The sequence below is a fragment of the Scyliorhinus torazame genome, chromosome 3, assembly GCF_047496885.1.
Source record: "Scyliorhinus torazame isolate Kashiwa2021f chromosome 3, sScyTor2.1, whole genome shotgun sequence".
Lineage (NCBI taxonomy): Eukaryota > Metazoa > Chordata > Chondrichthyes > Carcharhiniformes > Scyliorhinidae > Scyliorhinus > Scyliorhinus torazame.
In genome coordinates, this window is record NC_092709.1 from 110,135,932 (window position 1) to 110,160,013 (window position 24,082).

General features: G+C 48.9%; 1 protein-coding gene across 1 annotated transcript in view; it reads right to left on the reverse strand.

The window, feature by feature from the left end:
- LOC140408639 (reelin domain-containing protein 1-like) overlaps positions 1-16,541 on the reverse strand; it is a 73,004-nt gene extending 56,463 nt beyond the window's left edge. Inside the window, exon 1 of the mRNA XM_072496110.1 lies at positions 16,463-16,541. Coding sequence (XP_072352211.1) covers positions 16,463-16,474 — 12 coding nt within the window. The 5' untranslated portion in view covers positions 16,475-16,541. The remainder of the gene's footprint in view (positions 1-16,462) is intronic.
- Between the last annotated feature and the right edge of the window lie 7,541 nt (positions 16,542-24,082).

Consider the following 24,082-nt stretch of genomic DNA (forward strand, 5'->3'; position numbering starts at 1 on the left):
CCAGCAAGAGCTGCTAGATTTATGCCGGGTCCCTGCAAGCTCCCTGCAGGGCTAGAAATATGTGGCCCTTTCACGCCAGTTTTGCTGGCATGGAAGTCCACAGTTTTGACGCCGGAGTGAAGATATAGTCTCAACAACGAAAAATCCAGCCCACTATGCCTGCGGTACCGAGTAGACAAGGATGGTTTATATCCAAGAGAAGAGAAGGTTTGAGCTATCAAACTGACCCCCAAGCTAGAGAATACGACAGAGCTGAGGCTATTCCTAGGGTTTATAAATTAGGGAAAGTTAATTCCAAATCTGGCGACCAGACTAACACTATTACCTGCACTCTTAAAGAAATGTCAGGAATGAGCATGGAAGGCACCACAAAAGAATGACAATTATTGCCCTCTAAGCTGCTAACACATTACGACCCTTCGAAACTGCTCATTGTCAAGTGCAATGCCTCCCATTTGGCATTGGATGGACGCTGGGGCAGAGAGACTGATAGCCTATGAGTCAAGAACCTTGGCTGACAGAGAGCACTGGTACACTCAGATTGAAAAGGAAGATCTAGGGGCAGCACGGTGGCGCAGTGGTTAGCATTGCTGCCTCTCGGTGCCGAGGTCCCAGGTTTGATCCCGGCTCTGGGTCACTGTCCATGTGGAGTTTGCACATTCTCCCCATGTTTGCTTGGGTTTCACCCCCACAATGTGCAGGTTAGGTGGATTGGCCACGCTAAATTGTACCTTAATTGGAAAAAAATAATTGGGTACTCTAAATTTATTTTTAAAAAACGAAAAGGAAGATCTGGCTGTGATCTTTGCAGTCAAAGAGTTTTATCAGTACGTTTATGCATGGCCCTTCTCATCACGGACCACAAACCATTACTCAGTCTCTTCAAAGAAGACAAGATGATACCTCCGATCTCATTGCCCAGGATCCAGTGATGAGCATTATTGTTGACAGCTTCTGAATATGCCTTCGAGTATCATCCGGGAACACAGATTGTGCACATGGATGACCTGAACTAACTCCCATTGCCAACAGGTGTGGTGGCCAGGGCTTAATGGTGATATTGAGAGGTTATCACCTCTCATGCCAAGAGCATGCCAAGAGCACCAAAAGCTCCTGCCATCACGCGGCGGCAGGGTGGCGCAGTGCAACTCTGCTGCCTACAGCGTTGAGGACCCAGGTTCGAACATGGCTCCGGGTCACTGTCTGTATGGAGTTTGCACATTCTCCCAATGTGTGCGTAGGTTTCACACCCATAACCCAAAGATGTACTGGATAGGTGGATTGGCCATGCTAAATTGCCCCTCAATTGGAAAAAAAAATAATTGGGTACTCTTAAATTTATTTTAAAAAAGCTTCCACCATCAGCCTCACTCCAGGCCAGTCCTGGGTGTGTTCACACGCTGACTTTGCCAGGTCTTTCTTGGGGTCAGTGTCTCTACTACTCTTCGACAGCCACTCAGAATAGATGAACGTTTACCGGATGCCGTCCGCCACTTCATGGACCACCATAGAGAAGCTACGCCAGTCAATCAGTGTCCAATGAATTCCTGAGGTGCTCGTCACCGATACCGGCACACCTTCCACCAGTCTGGAATTCTTGAAGTTCATGCAGGCAAATGGAGTGAAACACATTCGGAACACCCCTTACCACCTTTCTTCAATTGGCTTGGCTGAGCGAGCGATACAGACTTTCAAGCGGGGCATGAAGATATGAGCCGCAGGGTCAGTTGAGACAAAACTGGCGCATTTCCTGTTCAACTATTGGATCACGCTGCATACGACAACCGGGGTAGCACTGGCAGAATTACTGATGGGCCAAAGACTACAGACCCCGCCTAGGCCTAATGTTTCCTAATCTTGTTGGGAAGGTGGAGAAGAAACAAGATCTCGAGAAAAAGTACCATGACCAATGAAACAGGACAGAGGGTTCAAGCCAGGGGACACTGTGTATGTCCGGAATTTTGGGAATGGTGCCCGGTGGATACCTGGCAGCTGGGGCTCATAAATCTACTGCTTAAAAGCCGGCACGGAGACTTCCGGGTGCGGCGATGACCAGCTGAGTCGCACGTTTCGGCAGCTCCCGGTGGAACGGACTTTTGGGCTCTTAATAAGAACCCCAACGGCAATTTTAACGGCTAAAAGTACTGTGCGGTGAACCAAAAGGGAATCCCCCCAGGATACGGATGAAAAAAGGAGAGGAAGGTGGCCGGATTGCAGTGGATCCTTTAGAGCAGCGGCAAGGAAGGCAAGCAAAAACCAAATGGCGTCGGAAGGTGGCAGTTTAATATGGGGCCCTGAACAACACAAGTTTTTGAAACGCTGCGTGGAAGAACTCAAAAAGGAAATGAAGAAGGAGCTGTTGGCCCCGATATTACAGGCGATCGAAGGGCTAAAGGAGGAGCAAAAGACCCAGGAGCGGGAGCTTCGGGTCGTGAAGGCAAAGGCTGCCGAGAATGAGGACGACATATAGGGCCTGGTGGTGAAGACGGAGATGCACGAGGCACACCATAAACGATGTGTGGAAAGGCTGGAGGCGCTGGAGAACAACGCGAGGAGGAACAACCTAAGGATTCTTGGTCTTCCTGAAGGTGCGGAGGGAGCGGACGTCGGGGCATATGTGAGCACGATGCTGCACTCGTTAATGGGAGCGGAGGCCCCGGCGGGTCCGCTGGAGGTGGAGGGAGCATACAGAGTGATGGCTCAAGGACCGAGAGCAGGAGAAATTCCTAGAGCCATAGTGGTGAGATTCCTCCGTTTTAAGGACAGAGAGATGGTCCTTCGATGGGCAAAGAAAACTCGGAGCAGTAAGTGGGAGAACGCGGTGATCCGCGTATACCAAGACTGGAGTGCGGAGGTGGCGAGAAGGAGGGCGAGCTTTAATCGGGCCAAGGCGGTGCTTCACAAAAAGAAGATAAAATTCGGAATGCTGCAACCGGCAAGACTGTGGGTCACATATCAAGGGAGGCACCACTACTTTGAGACGGCGGATGAGGCGTGGACTTTTATCGTGGAAGAAAAATTGGAATGAGCGGGTTATTTAAAAAAAGAACGTTTGAAACAAAGTGGTGGGGCGAGTATGGGGGGGGCGAAGAGGGGGGTAAAAAGGGGGGAAAGAGGAGTTTTATGTTATTAATCCTGCGATGTGGTAACTTTTCTCTCTTCCACAGGAGGTGGTGGGGGGAGGAAAGGAGGTGGAAGAGATGGGGCGTTGGCCATTGGGGGCGGGGCCAAGGGGGAAGCGCGGGCTCGATTCCCGCGCTATGATAATCATGGCGGGAATAGGGAAGCAGGAAGGAGGGGGCGTCGCACGGTGCGAGCCGAGGTCACGGGGGGAAGCCGAGGTCGGCCAGAGTTTGCTGACTTCTGGGAGCAACATGGGGGGTGTAACTACGCTAGTGGGGGATCTAGCGGGGGGGGTGGGAGGGGGGAATTATTGGGCTGCTGCTGCTGGGGGGAGGGGGGAGCTGGTCTGGGGTGGGATGGGCGGGGGGGGCACCTCCTGAGGGGGACACAGCTGCGTGGGAACCGGGTGAGGAGCTGGAAAAAGGGGATGGCTAATCGACAAGGGGGGGGGGGTAAAAAGCCCCCCAACCCGGCTGATCACGTGGAACGTGAGAGGGCTGAACGGGCCGATAAAGAGGGCACGGCTACTCGCACACCTTAAGAAACTTAAGGCAGACGTGGTTATGTTACAGGAAACGCACTTGAAACTGATAGACCAGGTGAGACTACGCAAAGGTTGGGTGGGGCAGGTGTTCCATTCGGGGCTAGATGCGAAAAACAGGGGGGTGGCTATATTAGTGGGGAAGCGGGTAATGTTCGAGGCAAAGACTATAGTGGCGGATAACGGGGGCAGATACGTGATGGTGAGTGGCAAACTACAGGGGGAGACGGTGGTTTTGGTAAACGTTTATGCCCCGAACTGGGATGATGCCAATTTTATGAGGCGTATGCTCGGACGCATCCCGGATCTAGAGGTGGGAAAGTTGGTAATGGGGGGAGATTTCAATACGGTGTTGGAACCAGGGCTGGACAGGTCGAGGTCCAGGACTGGAAGGAGGCCGGCAGCAGCCAAGGTGCTTAAAGATTTTATGGAGCAGATGGGAGGAGTAGACCCGTGGAGATTTAGCAGACCGAGGAGTAAGGAGTTTTCGTTTTTCTCCTATGTCCACAAAGTCTATTCGCGAATAGACTTTTTTGTTTTGGGAAGGGCGTTGATCCCGAAGTTGAGGGGAACGGAGTATACGGCTATAGCCATTTCGGATCACGCTCCACATTGGGTGGACTTGGAGATAGGGGAGGAAACAGAAGGGCGCCCACCCTGGAGAATGGACAGGGGACTAATGGCAGATGAGGGGGGGTGTCTAAGGGTGAGGGGGTGCATTGAAAAGTACTTGGAACTCAATGATAATGGGGAGGTCCAGGTGGGAGTGGTCTGGGAGGCGCTGAAGGCAGTGGTTAGAGGGAGCTGATACCAATAAGGGCACATAAAGGAAAGCAGGAGAGTAGGGAACGGGAGCGGTTGCTGCAAGATCTTCTGAGGGTGGACAGGCAATATGCGGAGGCACCGGAGGAGGGACTGTACAGGGAAAGGCAAAGGCTACACATAGAATTTGACTTGCTGACAACGGGTACTGCAGAGGCACAGTGGAGGAAGGCACAGGGTGTACAGTACGAATATGGGGAGAAGGCGAGCAGGTTGCTGGCCCACCAATTGAGGAAAAGGGGAGCAGCGAGGGAAATAGGGGGAGTGAGGGATGAGGAAGGAGAGATGGAGCGGGGAGCGGAGAGAGTGAATGGAGTGTTCAAGGCATTTTATAAAAAATTATACGAAGCTCAACCCCCAGATGGGAGGGAGAGAATGATGGGCTTTCTGGACCGGCTGGAATTTCCCAAGGTGGAGGAGCAGGAAAGGGTGGGACTGGGAGCACAGACTGAAATAGAGGAAGTAGTGAAAGGAATTAGGAGCATGCAGGCGGGGAAGGCTCCGGGACCGGATGGATTCCCAGTTGAATTTTACAGGAAATATGTGGACTTGCTCGCCCCGCGACTGATGAGGACCTTTAATGAGGCAAAGGAAAGGGGACAGCTGCCCCCGACTATGTCTGAGGCAACGATATCGCTTCTCCTAAAGAAGGAAAAGGACCCGCTGCAATGCGGGTCATACAGGCCCATTTCCCTCCTGAATGTGGATGCTAAGATTCTGGCCAAGGTAATGGCAATGGGGATAGAGGATTGTGTCCCGAGGGTGGTCCATGAGGACCAAACTGGGTTTGTGAAGGGGAGACAGCTGAATACGAATATACGGAGGCTGCTCGGGGTAATGATGATGCCCCCACCAGAGGGGGAAGCGGAGATAGTGGTGGCGATGGATGCCGAGAAAGCATTTGATAGAGTGGAGTGGGATTATTTGTGGGAGGTGTTGAGGAGATTTGGTTTTGGAGATGAGTATGTTGGATGGGTGCAGCTGTTGTATAGGGCCCCAGTGGCGAGTGTGGTCACGAATGGACGAGGATCTGCATACTTTCGGCTCCATAGAGGGACAAGGCAGGGATGCCCTCTGTCCCTGTTACTGTTTGCACTGGCGATTGAGCCCCCGGCAATAGCATTGAGGGGTTCCAAGAAGTGGAGGGGAGTACTTAGAGGGGGAGAAGAACACCGGGTATCTCTGTATGCGGATAATTTGTTGTTATATGTAGCGGACCCGGCGGAGGGGATGCCAGAGATAATGCGGACACTTCGGGAGTTTGGAGAATTCTCAGGATATAAACTGAACATGGGGAAAAGTGAGTTGTTTGTGGTGCATCCAGGGGAGAAGAGCAGAGAAATAGAGGACTTTCCGCTGAGGAAGGTAACAAGGGACTTTCGTTACTTGGGGATCCAGATAGCCAAGAATTGGGGTACATTGCATAGGTTAAATTTAACGCGATTGGTGGAACAAATGGAGGAGGACTTCAAGAGATGGGACATGGTATCCCTGTCACTGGCAGGGAGGGTGCAGGCGGTTAAAATGGTAGTCCTCCCGAGATTCCTCTTTGTGTTTCAGTGCCTCCCGGTGGTGATCACGAAGGCTTTTTTCAAAAGGATCGAAAAGAGTATCATGAGTTTTGTGTGGGCCGGGAAGACCCCGAGAGTGAGGAAGGGATTCTTACAGCGTAGTAGGGATAGGGGGGCGCTGGCACTACCGAGCCTAAGTGAGTACTACTGGGCCGCCAATATCTCAATGGTGAGTAAGTGGATGGGAGAAGAGGAGGGAGCGGCTTGGATGAGATTGGAGAGGGCGTCCTGTAGGGGGACTAGCCTACAAGCTATGGTGACGGCCCCACTGCCGTTCTCACCGAAGAAATACACCACAAGCCCGGTGGTGGTGGCGACTTTGAAAATTTGGGGACAGTGGAGACGGCATAGGGGAAAGACGGGAGCCTTGGTGGGGTCCCCGATAAGAAATAACCATAGGTTTGCCCCGGGGCGAATGGATGGGGGATTTGGAATATGGCAAAGAGCAGGAATAACGCAACTGAAAGATCTGTTTGTGGATGGGAAGTTCGCAAGTCTGGGAGCGCTGACCGAGAAATATGGGTTGACCCAAGGGAATGCATTCCGGTATATGCAACTGAGGGCTTTTGCGAGGCAGCAGGTGCGGGAATTCCCGCAGCTCCCGACACATGAGGTGCAGGACAGAGTAATCTCAAAGACATGGGTGGGGAACGGTAAGGTGTCAGATATATATAGGGAAATGAGGGACGAGGGGGAGATTATGGCAGATGAGCTGAAAGGGAAATGGGAAGAAGAGCTGGGGGAGGAGATTGAGGAGGGGCTGTGGGCGGATGCCCTAAGTAGGGTAAACTCATCGTCCTCGTGTGCCAGGCTAAGCCTGATTCAATTTAAGGTGTTACACAGGGCACATATGACTGGAGCACGGCTCAGTAAATTTTTTGGGGTAGAGGATAGGTGTGCGAGATGCTCGAGAAGCCCAGCGAATCACACCCACATGTTCTGGTCATGTCCGGCACTACAGGGGTTCTGGGTGGGGGTGACAAAGGTGCTTTCAAAAGTAGTGGGGGTCCAGGTCGAACCAAGCTGGGGGTTGGCTATATTTGGGGTTGCACAAGAGCCGGGAGTGCAGGAGGCGAGAGAGGCCGATGTTTTGGCCTTTGCGTCCCTAGTAGCCCGGCGCAGGATACTGTTGATGTGGAAGGAAGCCAAGCCCCCGGGGGTGGAGACCTGGATAAATGACATGGCAGGGTTTATAAAGCTGGAACGGATTAAGTTCGTCCTAAGGGGATCGGCTCAAGGGTTCACCAGGCGGTGGCAACCATTCGTCGAATACCTCACAGAAAGATAGAGGGAATGGAAAAGAAGAAGGCAGCAGCAGCAGCCCAGGGGGGGGGGGGGGGGGGGAGAGACCAGAAGGAGTCTCAGGGTTATTAATATATATGTATAATATGTATAGGCCGTTGCTATAAATAATTGTATATTGGACTGTTAAATCATATTTTTGGAGAGTGTCTATCTGAGACAAGGCAGTTGCCATTTAGTTTTAGTTTTTGTTATATATTATTTATTCTTTGTTTATAAAACAGGTCATTGTTATCTATACTGTTATATTATTGTGTAAAGGATACACAATGTACTGTGATGGTTGACCAAAACTTTTCAATAAAAAATATTAAAAAATAAAAAAAAAGCCGGCACGGATTGGAACGGCATGATCAATAGTCCCGGCTGGGACTTGTGCTGTATGCCACGGTACGGCCTTTACTTTTGTTTGTCAAGTAAACCTTTGTTTTTGTTACCTTCTCGGGACTCCTGAAGATTTTATAGTTCTCCATCTACCAGAACATTTCTGCAGCTACTAATTTGCTCAACGCAGCCTCACCTCCACCTTTGACTCCCTTTGACTCCCTGGCTCCTAATAAAACCATTAAGAACATAAGAACTAGGAGCTGGAGTGGGCAATTCATCCACTCAAGTCCACTCCGCCAATAAATACGATCATGGCTGGTCTCATCTTGGCCTCATCTCCACCTTCCTACCTGCTCCCCATAATGCTTCATCCCGCTACTAAATTAAAACCTATCTATCTCCTCCTTAAATCTGTTCAGTGTTCGGGCTTCCACTGCATTCTGGGATAGAGAATCGCTTTCTCTTATCCTTACCATTCCGTCTGGAATGGCCATTGCCTCAGTTCCCTTAACTCCAAGGTACACAGTCTTTCACTGCCAGATGTGGCTGGACCACATAAAGAGGTATGGGTGTTGACCTCATCTGCAAAAATTGGCTACTACTATGCATCGTCACCTCTCAAACCTATACACATCTCTGCTAGAACACCATATTGTCCCTTTTGTCATGTTATTCAGATAACCATCATGGTGCAAACACACATACACACTGATGGACAGATCAACGGACCAATCAATACACACGCAACATCACAGCCAATCACAAGCAAGAGCAGACACACTATAAAATGGGGAACACGACACTTCCGATTCATTCCAGCAGGAGACAGCTCAGGGCACAGAGCTCACAGCAAGCCACTCAGACATTCACCATGTGCTGAGTGCCTCGCCAAGATAGTGTTAGGGCTGGGTCCAGAGGTTAGAGGGTAATGAACGAACCACAGAAACCAGTTTACAAATGTTAATAATTGTTAGTAATAAAACTGAGTTGTACCTTCCGCAACCGTGTTAGTTCGTCTGTGCAGCAGAGCACCCAACACAACATAGTACCAGGATTGGAACCCAGTACCTGTGAGACCTACCTACGCATCCTCAGGAATCCGCCATCCTGCACCATGGACACATCAGCCCGCCACAGCCGCTCCAAATCGCTGGAAACCTCAGCGTTAACTGGAAGTTGTTCAAACAGTGCTTCCAGTTCTTCCTAGAAGCCACAGAAAGGGAGAATGCTTCGGACACCAGGAAAATCGCCCTCCTCCTCTCCACGGCAGGGCAACACGCCATCCACATCTATAACTCCCTGGTGTTCGCGGAAGGTGAGGACAAGACGAAGTACAAGACGGTCCTTCTCAAACTCGAGCAACACTTCAGCGTTGAGGTAAATGAGAGTTTCGAGAGGTACCTCTTCCAGCAGCGCCTGCAGGGTAAGGATGAGCCTTTTCAATCTTTCCTTACACACGTCCCTATCCTTGCGCAGTCCTGCGGTTACGAGGCCACCTCCGATTCCATGATTCGGGACCAGATAGTTTTTGGGGTCACCTCGGGCACCCTACGCCAGCAGCTCCTCAAGATAAAAAGTCTCACCCTAGCCACCGCCATCGAAGCCTGCGTCCTCCACGAAAACGCGACTAGCCACTACTCCCAATTCCAAGCAGCCGAATTGGCACGGCAAGGGTCCTACACGGCCGACTCGGCAGGGCAGGGGTCCTATGAGGCAGAGCGGGTCCAGTCCATCGAGTTCCTCCCGGCCCGCAGCCCGGACGAGGGCGGGAATTTCGCGCGCTTTTCGCGGTCTCCCGCGCTTGTACGCGCCAAAAGAGACGTCGATGCAGAGGGACGTGACGCGCAGGCGCGCTCTACGCAGGACCGAACTGCGCATGCGCGATGGCGCAACGAACGCCATGACGTCACGACGTGCGGCAACTGTGGATCCGCACATTTAAAGTGGCAATGTCCAGCAAAGAACCGACAATGCCTCCGCTGTGGCAAGATGGGCCACTACGCTGCCTGCTGCCGAGCAGCTCAACCTGCCCACGCTCCCCAATTCCGACAGCCTCGCAGGGACGTGCGGACCATTCAGCCTCCATACTCCGAATCATACCCCGACGATATTCAGACCGGCGATACAGACGGCCAGGAAGCCTTCCGCGTTGCGGTCATCGACAGGAACCGGATGTCTCCAAACAGGACCCACCAGCCGATGCCAGTGAACAGTATCAATCCGGGTGATGAATGGTGTGCCACCCTAATGGTCAACCGATCACCAATCACATTCCGTCTGGACACTGGTCCTCCGCCAACCTGATAGCATGGTCAGCCTTCTATGCCTTGAAGGGCAGACCACCAATTCAGCCATCCCATTGTAAGATGGTCGACTATAACGGAAACGTTATCCCGGCCATGGGATCCTGCCAGCTCCAGGTGACGCACAATGCGTATAAGGCCACACTGTCCTTCGAGATTGTTGGTTCATCAAAGGACTCCCTGCTAGGCGCACAGGTGTGCAAGGTTCTCCACCTCGTTCAGCGGGTACACGCTCTGTCTCCAGAAGGCACGTCCGACTTCCCGGATGCTGAATTTAGGGCACAGCTCCACTCACTCCTCGCCCACAACCAGGAGGCATTCGAAGGCATGGGCACACTGCCCTATACCGACAGAATAGGGCTCAAACCGGATGCCACCCCGGTCATTCACGCACCTCGTAGAGTCCCAGCACCACTCAAAGACCGCCTCAAGCAGCAGCTGCAGGATCTCCAGGACCAAAGGGTGCTATCCCGGGTCACGGAGCCCTGCCATGGTGTGCGTTAAAAAGCCTCCTGGCGAACTCCGGATTTGCATCGACCCGAAAGACCTGAACAACAACATCATGAGGGAACACTACCCCATACCCAAACAGGAGGAGATCACGAACGAAATGGCCCGGGCTAAAAGTCTCACAAAGCTTGAATCCTCGAAGGGTTTTTGGCAGATCCAACTGGATCTGTCCAGCCAAAAGCTGTGCACCTTCAACACTCCTTTCGGCAGGTTCTGCTATAACAGAATGCCGTTTGGCATCATCTCGGCATCCAAGGTATTCCACAGAATCATGGAACAGATGATAGAGGGCATCAAAGGGGTGCGCGTCTATGTTGACTTCATCATCATCTGGTCCACCACACCACAGGAGCACATCAGTCGTCTCCAGCGTGTCTTCGCGCAGATACGGGAACACAGCCTGTGCCTCAACCGAGCAAAGTGCTCCTTTGGCCAAACTGAGCTAAGGTTTCTGGGGGACCATATATCCCAGTCGGGAGTGCGTCCGGATGCAGACAAGGTGAGCGCCATTACAGCCATGCCGCAGACGGCAGACAAGAAAGCAGTGCTACGCTTTCCAGGCATGGTCAACTTCCTGGGGAAGTTCATTCCCAACCTTGCCTCCCACACAATGGCTCTGCGCCACCTCGTCAGGAAGTCCACGGAGTTCCAGTGGCTGCCCGCACACCAGAAGGAATGGGAGGAGGTTGTTAGTAATAAAACTGAGTTGTACCTTCCGCAACCGTGTTGGTTCGTCTGTGTAGCAGAGCACCCAATACGACACCTTTTGGTCAGTATTCTGGCCTTGCAACAGTGCAAAAACTGCTCTCATTAAAGTCACAAATTCCATCTTCTTGAGCATTCTGATTTTAATCACTCCATCACGGGCGTCCGTCCTTGCCTTGGCCACAAGCTCTGCAATAACCTCCCAAAGCCGCTTTACCTTGTTTCCCCTTATAATTCACTCTTTAAAACCCAATTCTTTGACTAAGCTCTTGTCATTTACCCTAATATCACCTTATGTGGCTAAATGTGAATTTCTGCCTTGCTGCACCTTGAGCTGTTTCATCACATTAAAGATGACATTATAAATACAAGTTCTTGCTGGTGATGGCGGGCGGGAGGCAGCCACACACTGGAGGGCTCCCACTCGGGAATAGAAATTTTGGAGTTTTAATGCCCGATCCCGGGGGCAACGGAGGCTGAAAAGGCTGTAAGAAGGCACAGGGAGGAGAAATGTCCAAGTTTGGGAGAAAAACGGCCGTGAAAAAGGGGGTTAATGAAAGTCCACCGGAGAGTGAAAACGTCAGCTCAGGAACTGTCAGGAAAGCGAAGGCTGGAGCACCAGGAGAGGCCACATCGCTCACAGCAGAAGAAATGACCAAGGTGATGGCTGTGGAACTTGAAAAACAGTTCACAAAGCACATGGAAGTGATGAAGAAGGAGATGGGGGCGAATTGAAAGTGCTGGTGGAGGAGGCGATTGCCCCGGTGAGGGCGGCGGTATCAAGCGCAGCGGGGGAGGTGCAGGAGCAAGGCAAGACACTGAAGCAAGTGGAAGAGGTATTATCGCAGCACAGTGATCAACTCACCTCGATGGGGAAGCAGTTGCGGAAGGTGACAGAGACCAACAAGGGTCTGCGAGCCAAAATGGAAGACCTGGAAAACAGATCCAGGTGACAGAATCTGAGTATTGTGGATCTGCCCGAAGGGGTGGAAGGCCCGAGGCCGACAGAGTATTTTGCCACGATGTTGGCAAAGCTATTGGGGGAGGGGGACGATCCCTCACGATATGAGCTGGATCAGGCTCATCGATCGTGGAGGCCTATACCAAAGGTGAGTGGGCCGCCAAGAGTAGTAACCCTATGTTTCCGTAGGTATAGCATGAAGGAGAAAGTCCTGTGCTGGGCAAAGCAGAAGCGGGTGGTGCAGTGGGCTGGAGCTGGTATACGCATGTGCCAGGACTTTACGGTGGAGCTGGCGAGGAGGCGGGCTACCTTCAGCCGGGTGAAGAAGGCACTGTACATCAGCAAGGTGCAGTGCAGCATAGTATATCCAGCTAAATTGAGGGTGACCTACGAATTCAAGGACTTTTATTTTGGGACGGCGGAAGCGGCGGAGGAGTTTGCAAAGCAGAAGGACTGTGGCAGAATTGAGAAATGGTCGTGTACCGATGTAGCCTCAGGTAACTTTATTTTTTCACTGCATGTTGGTGTATGTATTAAATGAGTTGAAACTGTATATATTTGGACAAGGGAAGAGATGGGACTTTAATTTGCAATGATGGTTCTTTGGGGCTTGGGTGTGTATGTTGGGGTTGTGTGCTGAAGGGGATTTCTTGGTTTTCCTGGGACCGGGCAAGGAGGAAGGAGACCCGGGCGGGGGCCTCCACGCTGGCCAGTTTAAGCCAACCAGCGAACGGGAGTGAGGTGGGGAGGGCTGCGGCCATCGGAGCCTGGTAGAACAGATTTCGGTGAGTCTAGCCAGGGTGAAAAGTTGAGGGAAGGAACTGAGGTTGGGGGGAGGAGTTTACAAGAGCAATTGGAGGGGAGGAGTCCGGGAGGGGGGATGGGGGGGTGTCTACAATTCATGGGTGTCATTCACGGTACTCTTTCGGGGATTGAATGGCATTGAATATCAGGGGGGTGGGGTTGGGGGTGGGCTGTATATGTCAATGGTGACCACAGGCGATTCCTGATTCCTTTTTCTTTTTTTCTCACCATGGGAGGATTTGTTTTATTTGATGCTTATATTGTCATGCAGGCCGTTGTTTGGGGGGTGGTGGGAGGATGGGATCGTTGTTGTTGATAAGGGGATTGACATTGTATTCGTTACCGTTTACCACCGTTGGTGGGGTGTAAATTCTGAAGGAAATGTGAAAATGGAGCATAAAAATATTTATATAAATACAAGTTCATCTTGGATAACTGAGGCAGGCCTTGCTTTCGAAGGTGGTCTATTTGCAGCAACGGTCCTTTACACAATGTGATTTTTTTTTCAGTCTATTTTTACTTAAAAGTTTATAGTTCCAATGAGTAACAGCAGAAACGAGTCAAACAAAAGCAGTGATCACGTTCAGAAAATTAGGAAAGCATTTTGCCAAACCCTTTACCAGGAGTCAGTGGTTTGAAAAAAAATCGTCATTAGATGTTTATCAAGGGAATTGCTCAACTTCCAAACCCCAAACTCTGGAGCAGTGCGGCACTGTGTGGTACTGTGTCAGTACTGGACAGGTAAACTCTGCCCACTGTGTGGTACTGTGTCAGTACTGGACAGGTAAACTCTGCCCACTGTGTGGTACTGTGTCAGTACTGGACAGGTAAACTCTGCCCACTGTGTGGTACTGTGTCAGTACTGGACAGGTAAACTCTGCCCACTGTGTGGTACTGTGTCAGTACTGGACAGGTAAACTCTGCCCACTGTGTGGTACTGCGTCAGTACTGGACAGGTAAACTCTGCCCACTGTGTGGTACTGTGTCAGTACTGGACAGGTAAACTCTGCCCACAATTGACCAGGAACTACATAGGAAATCAAATAGATCATCAACAGCTTGGAGTTGGTCCATATTCAAGGCCGTGGCAGCTAACCTGGGCGAGTACGCAACCACCATCACAGATTTCATCAGTAAGTGTGTCGAGGACTGTGTACCAAAGAAGACAATACGCGTGTTCCTCAATTGGAAACCCGTGCTTAACAGAAAGATTCACTCCCTGCTGAAGTCCTGGACGGAGGCGTTCAAGTCCGACCGACCCTGACCAATATAAGAAATCCAGGTACGACGTACATAAAGCCATCATGGACGCCAAAAGATAATACCGGATCAAACTAGAATCTCAGCCAACAACACAAACCCACGACATCAATGGCCGGTCTGACACAAGACTACGGGTTACAAAGCAAGGCCAGGCGGAATCTCAGGGGCTGGAGCATCCCTCCCCGATGAACTGAACAAGTTCTATGCCTGCTTTGAGCAGTCAGCCAATGCATCAGTGTCACCACCCCAAAAACCCTGGACACACCCATACCCACTATTAAGCCTCAGAGGTGAGAGCTGCCTTCTTGAAAGTGAACCCGCGGAAAGCGACGGGCCCTGACGGAGTCCCTGAGTGAGCACTCAGAACCTGCGCAGACCAGTTGGTGAGTATATTCGAAGCCATCTTCAACACCTCACTTCAATGACTACCGACAGGTGGCCCTGACGTCTGTTATCATGAAATGCTTCAAGTGGCTAGTCATGAGACGGATCAATGCCAGCCTCCCAGATGGTCTTGATCCATTGCAGTTCGCCTATCACCGCAACCAGTCCACAGCAGATGCCATGTCCCTGGCCCTACAATCAACACTCAAACACCTCAACAACAAGGACACCTATGTCAGGCTGCTGCTCATAGACTACAGCTCCGCCTTCAACACCATTATCCCGACAAGACTAATAACCAAACTCTGCAATCTTGGACTTGACCCCTCCCTGTGCAGCTGGATCCTTGACTTTCTCACCAACAGACTGCAATCTGCCAGGATAGATAACAGCACCTCCTCCACAATAGTCCTCAACACCGGGTCCCTGCACGGGTGTGTGCTCAGCCCTCTGCTATACTCCCTATATACACACAACTGTGTGGCAAGATTTAACTCCAATGCGATCAAAAAGTTTGCGGATGATATGAATGTGGTGGGTCGTATCTCAAACAACGACGAATCAGGCTACAGAAGGGAGCTAGATCACTTGGTTGCACGGTGTACCGAAAACAACCTCTCTCTAAATGTCAGCAAAACCAAGGAACTGATCAGCAACTTCAGGAAGCATAGCATGACCTCCCCGCTGGTCTACATCAATGGATCCGAAGTGGAGATGGTCGATAGCTTTAAGTTCCTGGGGATCACCATCACCAACAGTCTGCCCTGATCCACTCACATTGATGCAACAGTCAAGAAAGCCCAATAACATCTCTACTTCCTATGGAAGCTAAAGAAATTCGGCATGTCTGCATCGACTCTCACAAACGTCTACAGATGAGCCATAGAGAGCATCCTATCCATCTGCATCACAGCCTGGTATGGCAACTGCTCGGTCCAAGATCGCAAGAAACTGCAGAGTGTGGTGAACTGAGCCCAGCGCATCACACAAGCTTGTCACCCTCACATTGATTCTGTCTATACCTCCTGCTGCCTCAGGAAGGCAGACAGCATTGTCAGTGACCCCTCCCACCCAGGCATTGCCCACTTCCAGACCCTTCCATCGGGCAGAAGGTACAGAAGTCTGAAGACCTGCACATCCAGACATAGGAATAGCTTCTTCCCCACAGCTACTCGACTCCTCAACGACTCTCCCTCAGACTGATCTGTTCCTTGTAAGCACACTATTCACAACGCCCTATGCTGCTCTTGTTCATGTATTTGCTTTGTTATGCCCTTGCTCCACACTGTAACCAATCATTATTTGTCGATGTCCTTTGTTGATTATTCTTTTTGTCTACTGTATACGTACTGTGTACGTTCCCTTGGCCGCAGAAAAATACTTTTCACTGTACTTCGATACATGTGACAATAAAAATCAATCAATCAATCAGCAGAAATTGGCTGAATTTCTTCTCTATCGATTTAAATAGAAATGAAAATCAGATGAGATCTAAAACAGATGACTAATTTGCTTTCCGTTGTTTTGTACGGCCATTGATGACCAATTTCATCCCTATGTGTTCTGTATACATATTATTTAATTAAATAATGCATCAAAACTTTCATCCATTATATCAATCTGGAAGCATCATTTTATAGATTTACCCTACCTACCCCCACCATTAGCTCACACGCCGCTGATTAAAAGTAAGATAGATCCGCCTCTGGACGGATGTGCAGTTAATCCACTGAAACAAGCAATGCTATCATATCATACAGCACCCAAAGGGCTCCTTACAAGATACCTGAGCATTTACCTTATTACCATTTATGAAAAGTAAAGTGTAATCATTAAATAAACTGACCTTTGTGGGCATTTCCTGCCAAGACAAGCTGTGTATAAGCCACGTCTAATGTATCAGGGCTTTCTGATCAGGGATGCACATCTCCAAAAACTGTGAACTTTTCCCTCTAATGACAAGTGCAACAGCTGTCGCTGTAATAATAGTGAATTTTTTGGTGATGTCAGCCTCTTTCTTTAATCCCATTAGCAGCAAACAAAGTTTTTCTTTTTCCCCCTCTCGCTCTTCCTGTCTAATCCGTGTTGTACAAACAAAAAGGAGTTGGTTTAATTTCTGGTCTCCCTGTGCCCATCCTGAAGACTCCGGTTTTCAGTCGTTTGATCTCATATTAAAGGATTGGGATTGCCTTTATAACACAAAGTCTTGCAATTAAATCAGTCCATCTGATTCATGTTGTTCCTTACCACCATGTCCGTAATAACTGTTTCCACACCAGGATAGTGTGGCTTTGTTTGATATTATATGCATTCCATGTGTTAACTTTCTGTGAAAAAACTGCCCTTGTATTTGTAAGTTTTTGTATTTATTTATTTAAATGTTTTTATTGAGGTTTTTGTAGTTTACAGAGCTAGGATAAGCATGGACATACATTTCAAGACAAAAGAAAAAAAGGATAAAGAGAAATATTTTCACATCGGTCTGCTTCTGTTATTTACATCACATAAGACACTGAATTTTCTGCCTCTATTACTCAGCCTGGGACCTAAACTCAGAAGTTTTAGATAGAATGGGTCACAGGACATATGTTTAATTCTGGAGGTCCAACGGAATCATTCATTTCAAATCAAAAGCTGTAGTTAGCTTCTTCACAGAAAGTGCAGATGAGATTTTGAATCTCAAGCTAGGTGCACAGTGAAAGGTGGTCACTAACAGTTTTGATTTTATAACTTTTTTCATCGCTTTTTCCTTCCCCTGATGTTTTTCCTATTCCCCCCCCCATTTCCCACCCTACAGCATGTGAACGATTTTAATAACATCTGACTTTTGTTTCCAGTTCAGTGCACCACAGACAATAGCCTACAGCCCAAGATATTGCTGTGAGCTGGGCTCACACAAAGATCCAGCCCAGTAGTAGCAGTTACCCTGGCTGCAATTCACTGCCACCACACACACGAGTAAAAAAACAACTTCTAGTAGTTTAAATTTTGAATGTCGACAGAATTATAGGTGTTATCCATCTGTACCTACACTTCATTACAGAAGTTGATGTTTCCAGGTGGAAAGGCTCTGCATTGTTTGGGACAATCACAAGGGAACTACCAAGGTTGTGATTTGGAATATAAATAGCCCTGGGCTTTTAAATCAGCAGTCTCTTTCCCTCACGCAAGCATTTGGTTCTGACAGGTTCATTTGCATTTTGTCCATACTTAACTGATTGTCTTTGGAAAAGACTGCCAGTGACAAATGGTAATCAAGTGAAGACTCCTGGTGCCGCATTCTTGCCTTTCCAAATCATGATTTGTGAGGAAACAAGAGGAACCTTTCACAATGATGTAATTAGATATGAGATAATGAATGGCCCAGGATGAATTACAGGGCTGCATGCAGCCTAGTTAGTATGGGGCCAGGACAAGCATAAATTGCAGCCATGCATGACTAAAACAAACAACTCAGATCAGCAAGCCATCCATGACAATCCATTATTTAATGCACATCAAAGATCTTTTCAGGTTCCTTCCTTTACAACAAATGGTTGGTGATGAATTGCAACAGTTGACCACAGATAATAGGAGGTTGCACTAAATTAAGATCAATGTAGTTAATATATCCGAAAGGTAACATGGAAATCTAACATTAGGTGGATTGGTCCTTGGCCATAGTCCACAAAAAATCTCTCTTCATTAGAGAGAAACAATTGATTATATACAGCCTGAGGGGCACTACTCCACAGGCATGAGGCAAAGCAAGGAGGCAGGCCTCCATGAACTACCGCAGCCAGTATGGAGATTGAAAGCATGCCGTTGGTGTCATTCTGCATCACAGTGTAGTCAACTGAGTTAACCAACCCCAAGAGTTTCAGCATCCACTTTATCACGTTTATTCAGGATCTTATATGTCTCATTACATTCACCTCTCATTCTTCTAACCTCCAATACAGGTTGATATAGGTCCAACCTGTCCAACCTTTCCTCATAAGATAACCACCTGATCCCTGGTATCAGTTGAGTGAACCTTCTCTAAACTGCTTCTAGTGCACTTAAATCCTTTCTTAAATAAAGAGACCAAAACTGTTGTTATGGGTCCGGGTTTACAGAACCCCAAAGTGTTTCATGGAGTTCAACCGACCCACAACTTTTGTGGGAAGCACACGTCGTACTCTCCAGGTGTGATACACCAGGAATGGACAAATGGTTTTTAAAACAAAACAATGTTTATTCTATGAACTCAAGTTAACCTTTTAAAAACAAACATTGAATATCTTAACACCCGTTACTTCAAAGATAACCCCAAAAGACTACTGCACTAAATAATCCTTCAAACTGTTCCTTTAAATATCCAAAAGACTTCAAACCTTCAAAAAGTAGAACACATTAGGTTACATTCAATATATTTATAGTCTTTGGATTGTCAGACATCAACAGACCAGCTCTGTGTTTCTTCCTGCAGCTCACAGCAAAACACACAGACACTCCCAGCTGCCTTCTCAAACTGAAACTCAAAAAAGCAGAAGTGAGCTCAGCTCCCCCCACCCTCTGACATCACTTCAGTAATATGATCAGCTCCATTTCTTAAAGGTACATTGCTTAAACATCCATTTCTTAAAGGTACTCTCGCATGACACTGTATATCATACTAAAGGTGTGGTCTCACCAATACTCCGTGCAACTGTCGCAAAAATCCTTACTTTTCTATCACATTCCCCTTGCAAACAACAACATTCCATTTGCCTCAATCACTTGCTGTACCTGCATGCTAACATTTTGCGATTCATGTACCAAGACTTCCCGATACCGTTGCACTTCAGAGTTCTGCAATCTCTCTCCATCTGCTTTTCTATTCCTCCTGCCAAAGTGGATAAGTTCACATTTTCCAACATTATACTCCATTTGCCAAATTTATGCCTATTCACTTAACCTATCTCTCTCCTTTTGCAGATTCCTCGTGTCCTCATTTCAATTTACTTTCCTATCTAATTTTGAGCCATCAGTAAATGTAATAATAATAATCTTTCTTCTCACACGTTGGCTTACATGGCAAAGAGTTACTGTGAAAACATTTAGCAGCCATACATTCGGGTCCCCCCCCCCCCCTTTTTGAGTAAATGAGAAACATAGCATGTTTCTATTGTGGAAACCGAGGTAACTTGTGAATTTACCAATCTCATCACTGTTGAATGGGGGTCCATTGACAAATGTCACAGTTTCAGGGATTCTGAACAAGGCTGAAATCTGTTCAAGTTTTGATTTGATTGCTTTCGTTGAAGTTGACTTCACTCTGCCCATGACTTGAATTCTGTGGTAATTGTCAATGACAACCAGCAGATGGTCAACAATGTGCAAATCGACAAAAATCACCACCAACCTCAATCCATGGTCCTGGCGATGGTTCAAACATCCTGAGAGAATCACAATGATTTCACATTGTGGTTGTGGCAAACCATAAGATCATTAGACATAGGAGCAGATGTAGGCCATTCGGCCCATCGGGTCTGCACAGCATTCAATGAGATTATAATCAATCTGATGTGATAATCCTCAACTTCACATTCCCACTTAATCCCCATAATCCATGCTTTCCTTGCAGATTAAAAATCTGCCTATCTCAGCTTTGAACATAAATGGCCCAAACTTTACAGCTCTTTGTGGTAAAGAATTCCACAGATTCACTACCCTCTGAGAGAAGAAATTCCTCCTCATCTCTATCTTAAATGGGCAACCCCTTACTCTGAGATTATGTCCTCTGGTTTTAGACTCTCTCACAAGAGGAAACATCCTTCAGCATCTACACAGTCAAGTCCCCTGAGAATCCTATCTGTCTCAATAAGGTCACCTCCCATTCTTCTAAACTCCAGTGAGTACAGGCCCAACCTACTCAACCTCTCCTCATAAGAAAATACCTCCATGAACGAGGGATCAACCTAGTCAACCTTGTCTGGACTGCCTCCAATGCTAGTATATCGTTCCTTAGGTAAAGGGACTAAAACTTTCACAGTATCCCAGGGGTGGAATACACTATACTGCCTTGTACAGTTTTAACATTTCTCTACTTTTATACTCCATTCCCTTTGAAATAAAGGTTAACATTCCAGTTGGCTTCCCTATTACCTGCTGAACTTGCATGCTAGTTTATTATCATTTATGCACATGGACCCCCAAATCCCTCTGTGCTACATCTTTCTCCAATTAAATATTCAGCTCCTTTATTCCTCCTATTAAAGTGCATTTTCCTACATTATATTCCATCTGTCAAGTTTTTGCCCACTGAAGCTGTCTATATCCCTCTGAAGACTCTTTGTGTCATCCTCACCAATTGACGTCCCATGTATTTTTGTGTCGTCCGCAAATTGACAACAATACATTCACTTCTCTCATCCAAGTTCTCTCGTCTGGGCCCCAGAATGCAAGGGCTCACCCACATGGCATACACATAGTTGGCAGCCATGTTGGGTGGCCCCTGGACAAAAGGAATACCCGGAGCGCAGGCAGATGCCCCGGTCTCATGGTGAGTACAGTGACCGTGCCCATTTTGGATGGCTCCCTAACAAAGGGAAATCCCAAAGTGCAGGGGCAGTATGGTTGATTATGCAGGAGTGGGTGGGGGACAAAAAAAACCATCAGAATAGTCACCTGGAGCGTCAGGAGACTTAACAGCCCAGTGAAAAGATCCAGAGTCTTCGCCAACCTGAAAAATATGAAAACCTGGCAAGAGAACTAGGGAAATTTATGGAGAAAATGGGGCAGTGGATCCATGGAGCAGCATGGGCAGTATGGTAGCACAGTGGGTAGCACTGTTGCTTCACAGCTCCAGAGTCCCAGGTTCGATTCCCGGCTTGGGTCACTGTCTGTGCGGAGTCTGCACGTTCTCCCCGTGTCTGCGTGGGTTTCCTCCGGGTGCTCCAGTTTCCTCCCACAGTCCAAAGATGTGCAGGTTAGGTGGATTGACTAAGCTAAATTGCCCCTAGTGTCCAAAAAAAGATTGTGTGGGGTTACGGGGCAAGGGTGGAGGTGTGGGATTAGGTAAGGTGCTCTTTCCGAGGGCCGGTGCAGAGTCGATGGACAATGGCCTCCTTCTGCACTGTAAATTCTATGAAATTCTATGGTGGTTCATGCACCCGGGAGAAAAGGAGTTCTCATTCTTCTCATAGATACATGCGGTCGACACCCGTATTGACTTATTTGTAGTGGGGAATCGGTGTTTCCATGGATAGTAAGAACGGAATTTCCCACGATCGTAATCTCCAACCAGGCTGCACAATACATGGATGTGAGGTTGTAGACGGAATGTGCCCAAGGCCCCTTGTGGAAGTTGGACATGGCCCTCCTGGCCGACAAGATCTTCTGCCAGAAAATATCACAGGCCATAGACAGATACACACTAACAACCGGAACAGGGAGGTGTCACCCTCCACCTTCTGCAAGGCGCTGAAGGCTGCGATCAGAAGAGAAATGATCGCCTACAAAGCGCACAGAGACAGGGAAGAGAGGGCAGCTAGGCAACTCATCCACCCTGCAGTCTGCACTCTCATCCAAACAAGCTGATGGAACCTCAAGCCTGTTGGACAATTGCAGAGGCTGACGCTGCTGCATGCCTGCCCTCTGGGAACCCTCCCCTGCTTCAGCTGCAGTCACACACCCCTGTTCCTAACCACTTTCCAAACCAGAAGACCCTATCCTAAGGACTGTGACCGCCTTCTGAAACAAGTGTCCAGGTAACACTCTCCCTCCCTGAAGTGTCGCAATGACTGCAGTTCAGCCTCCAACACAATGACTGAGCTGAATATCCTCAAAAGAACATTTACTGCAGGCATGCTCACCCTGGATCACAATGTCATCCTGCAGCTCCCAAATGCTGCAGCCTGTCAATCAAATACTGATCGAGTTTTAGCACGATTTAACTGAAAGATTTTGAAGTGTCATTGCAGGAATGATTGGTTGGCTGTTTCTCAACGGCTGCGCCGGCGAGATTGTGACCCGTATTTAATGGCACTTAGTGCCAGAAATGAGCCCCCCGAGCTTCTCGTCATTACTGTCTGTCTTGCCACCTGATTCGCCAGACTTCAGCCTTAACATCTCGTCACTATCAAGGGGGAGCTGCTTTTAAACACTCCCTCACCACTCACTCCCAGTCAACACACAGGCATGGCAAAGCGCAGACCTGCTCCTTGCTTTGGCGATGCCGACACGACCAGGCTCCTCTACCCCATTGATGCGGAGTGGACCATCCTGTCCCCCCGAGGGGGATCGGAGGACCAGCAGCAGGGTCCGCAATGCCGCCTGGGGGGCAGTGGCAGCAGCTGTCAGTTTAGGCAGCATGACCAGGAGGTCCGCCGTCCAATGTCGGAAGAAGACCAACGATCTCCACTGAGCTGCAAGAGTAAGTTACCACTTCTCTTTTGGCATCAGTTCTGCCTGCCACCACTCAAACTCTCAACACTCCCCCACAGCACCCCACCCCCCCCCCCTCCCCCCACCTCCCCCCACAAATCACTGTCTGAAACCTCGCACCTTCCCCACATCTGATCTTCGTGCTTGCTCCTCGTCACCCCTGGCATCCACCAGCACAAAACCTTCATCTCCAGGCACGGTGCCCACATATACAGACCCTGCTATAGACCCCCCTGACCCATCAAGCATGCTGTTCGCAATGCCCTCTCTTTGTCCCGCAGGAGAAGATGGCCCATAATAAGCGGGAGAGGGCCAATACGGGGGGCGCAGGGTACCAGAGATTAGCGTCCTCAACCCCCCTATTAGGAACGGACCCTGGAAATCACTAACAGCAGGATGTGGATGCTTCAGAGAGAGTACAGAAGAGATTTACCAAGATGTTCCTGGTCTGGGGGATATTAGCTTCGAGGAGAGGTTGGATAAATTTGGATTATTTTCACAGGAACGATGAAGATTGAGGGGAAATCTGATAGATGTTTACAAAATTATGAGTGCATTGACAGAGTGGAAAGTCAGATGCTTTTTCCCAGGGTGGAAAAGTCAATTACATGGGAACATAGGTTTAAGGTGCGAGGGGGAACGTTTAGAGGAGATGTGCAAGGCAAGTATTTTACACAAGAGGGTAGTGAGTGCCTGGAACACGCTGCAGAGGGATGTAGTGGAAGCAGGTATGATAGTGACGCTTAAGAGGCATCTTAACAAATACATAAATAGGATGGGAATAGAGGGAAGTGCATAAGGTTTTGGGGGTTTGGGGAGGGGGTAGTGGGTGGGCCGGCAGGGAATGGGGGCGGAGGGTTGGAGGAAGGAGGGATTGAGGGAGAGGGGTGAGCTGGCCAACTAAGCTCGTCCTATGAAAATCAAGTGAGGATGAGTGCCCCCCTGGTCCTCCAGGCATGCCAGTCGCTTGCCGCCCACCACGTGAGGAGTTTGCACATTCTCCCCGTGTCTGCATGGGTTTAACCCCCACAACCCAAAAGATGTGCAGGGTAGGTGGATTGGCCACGCTAAATTGCCC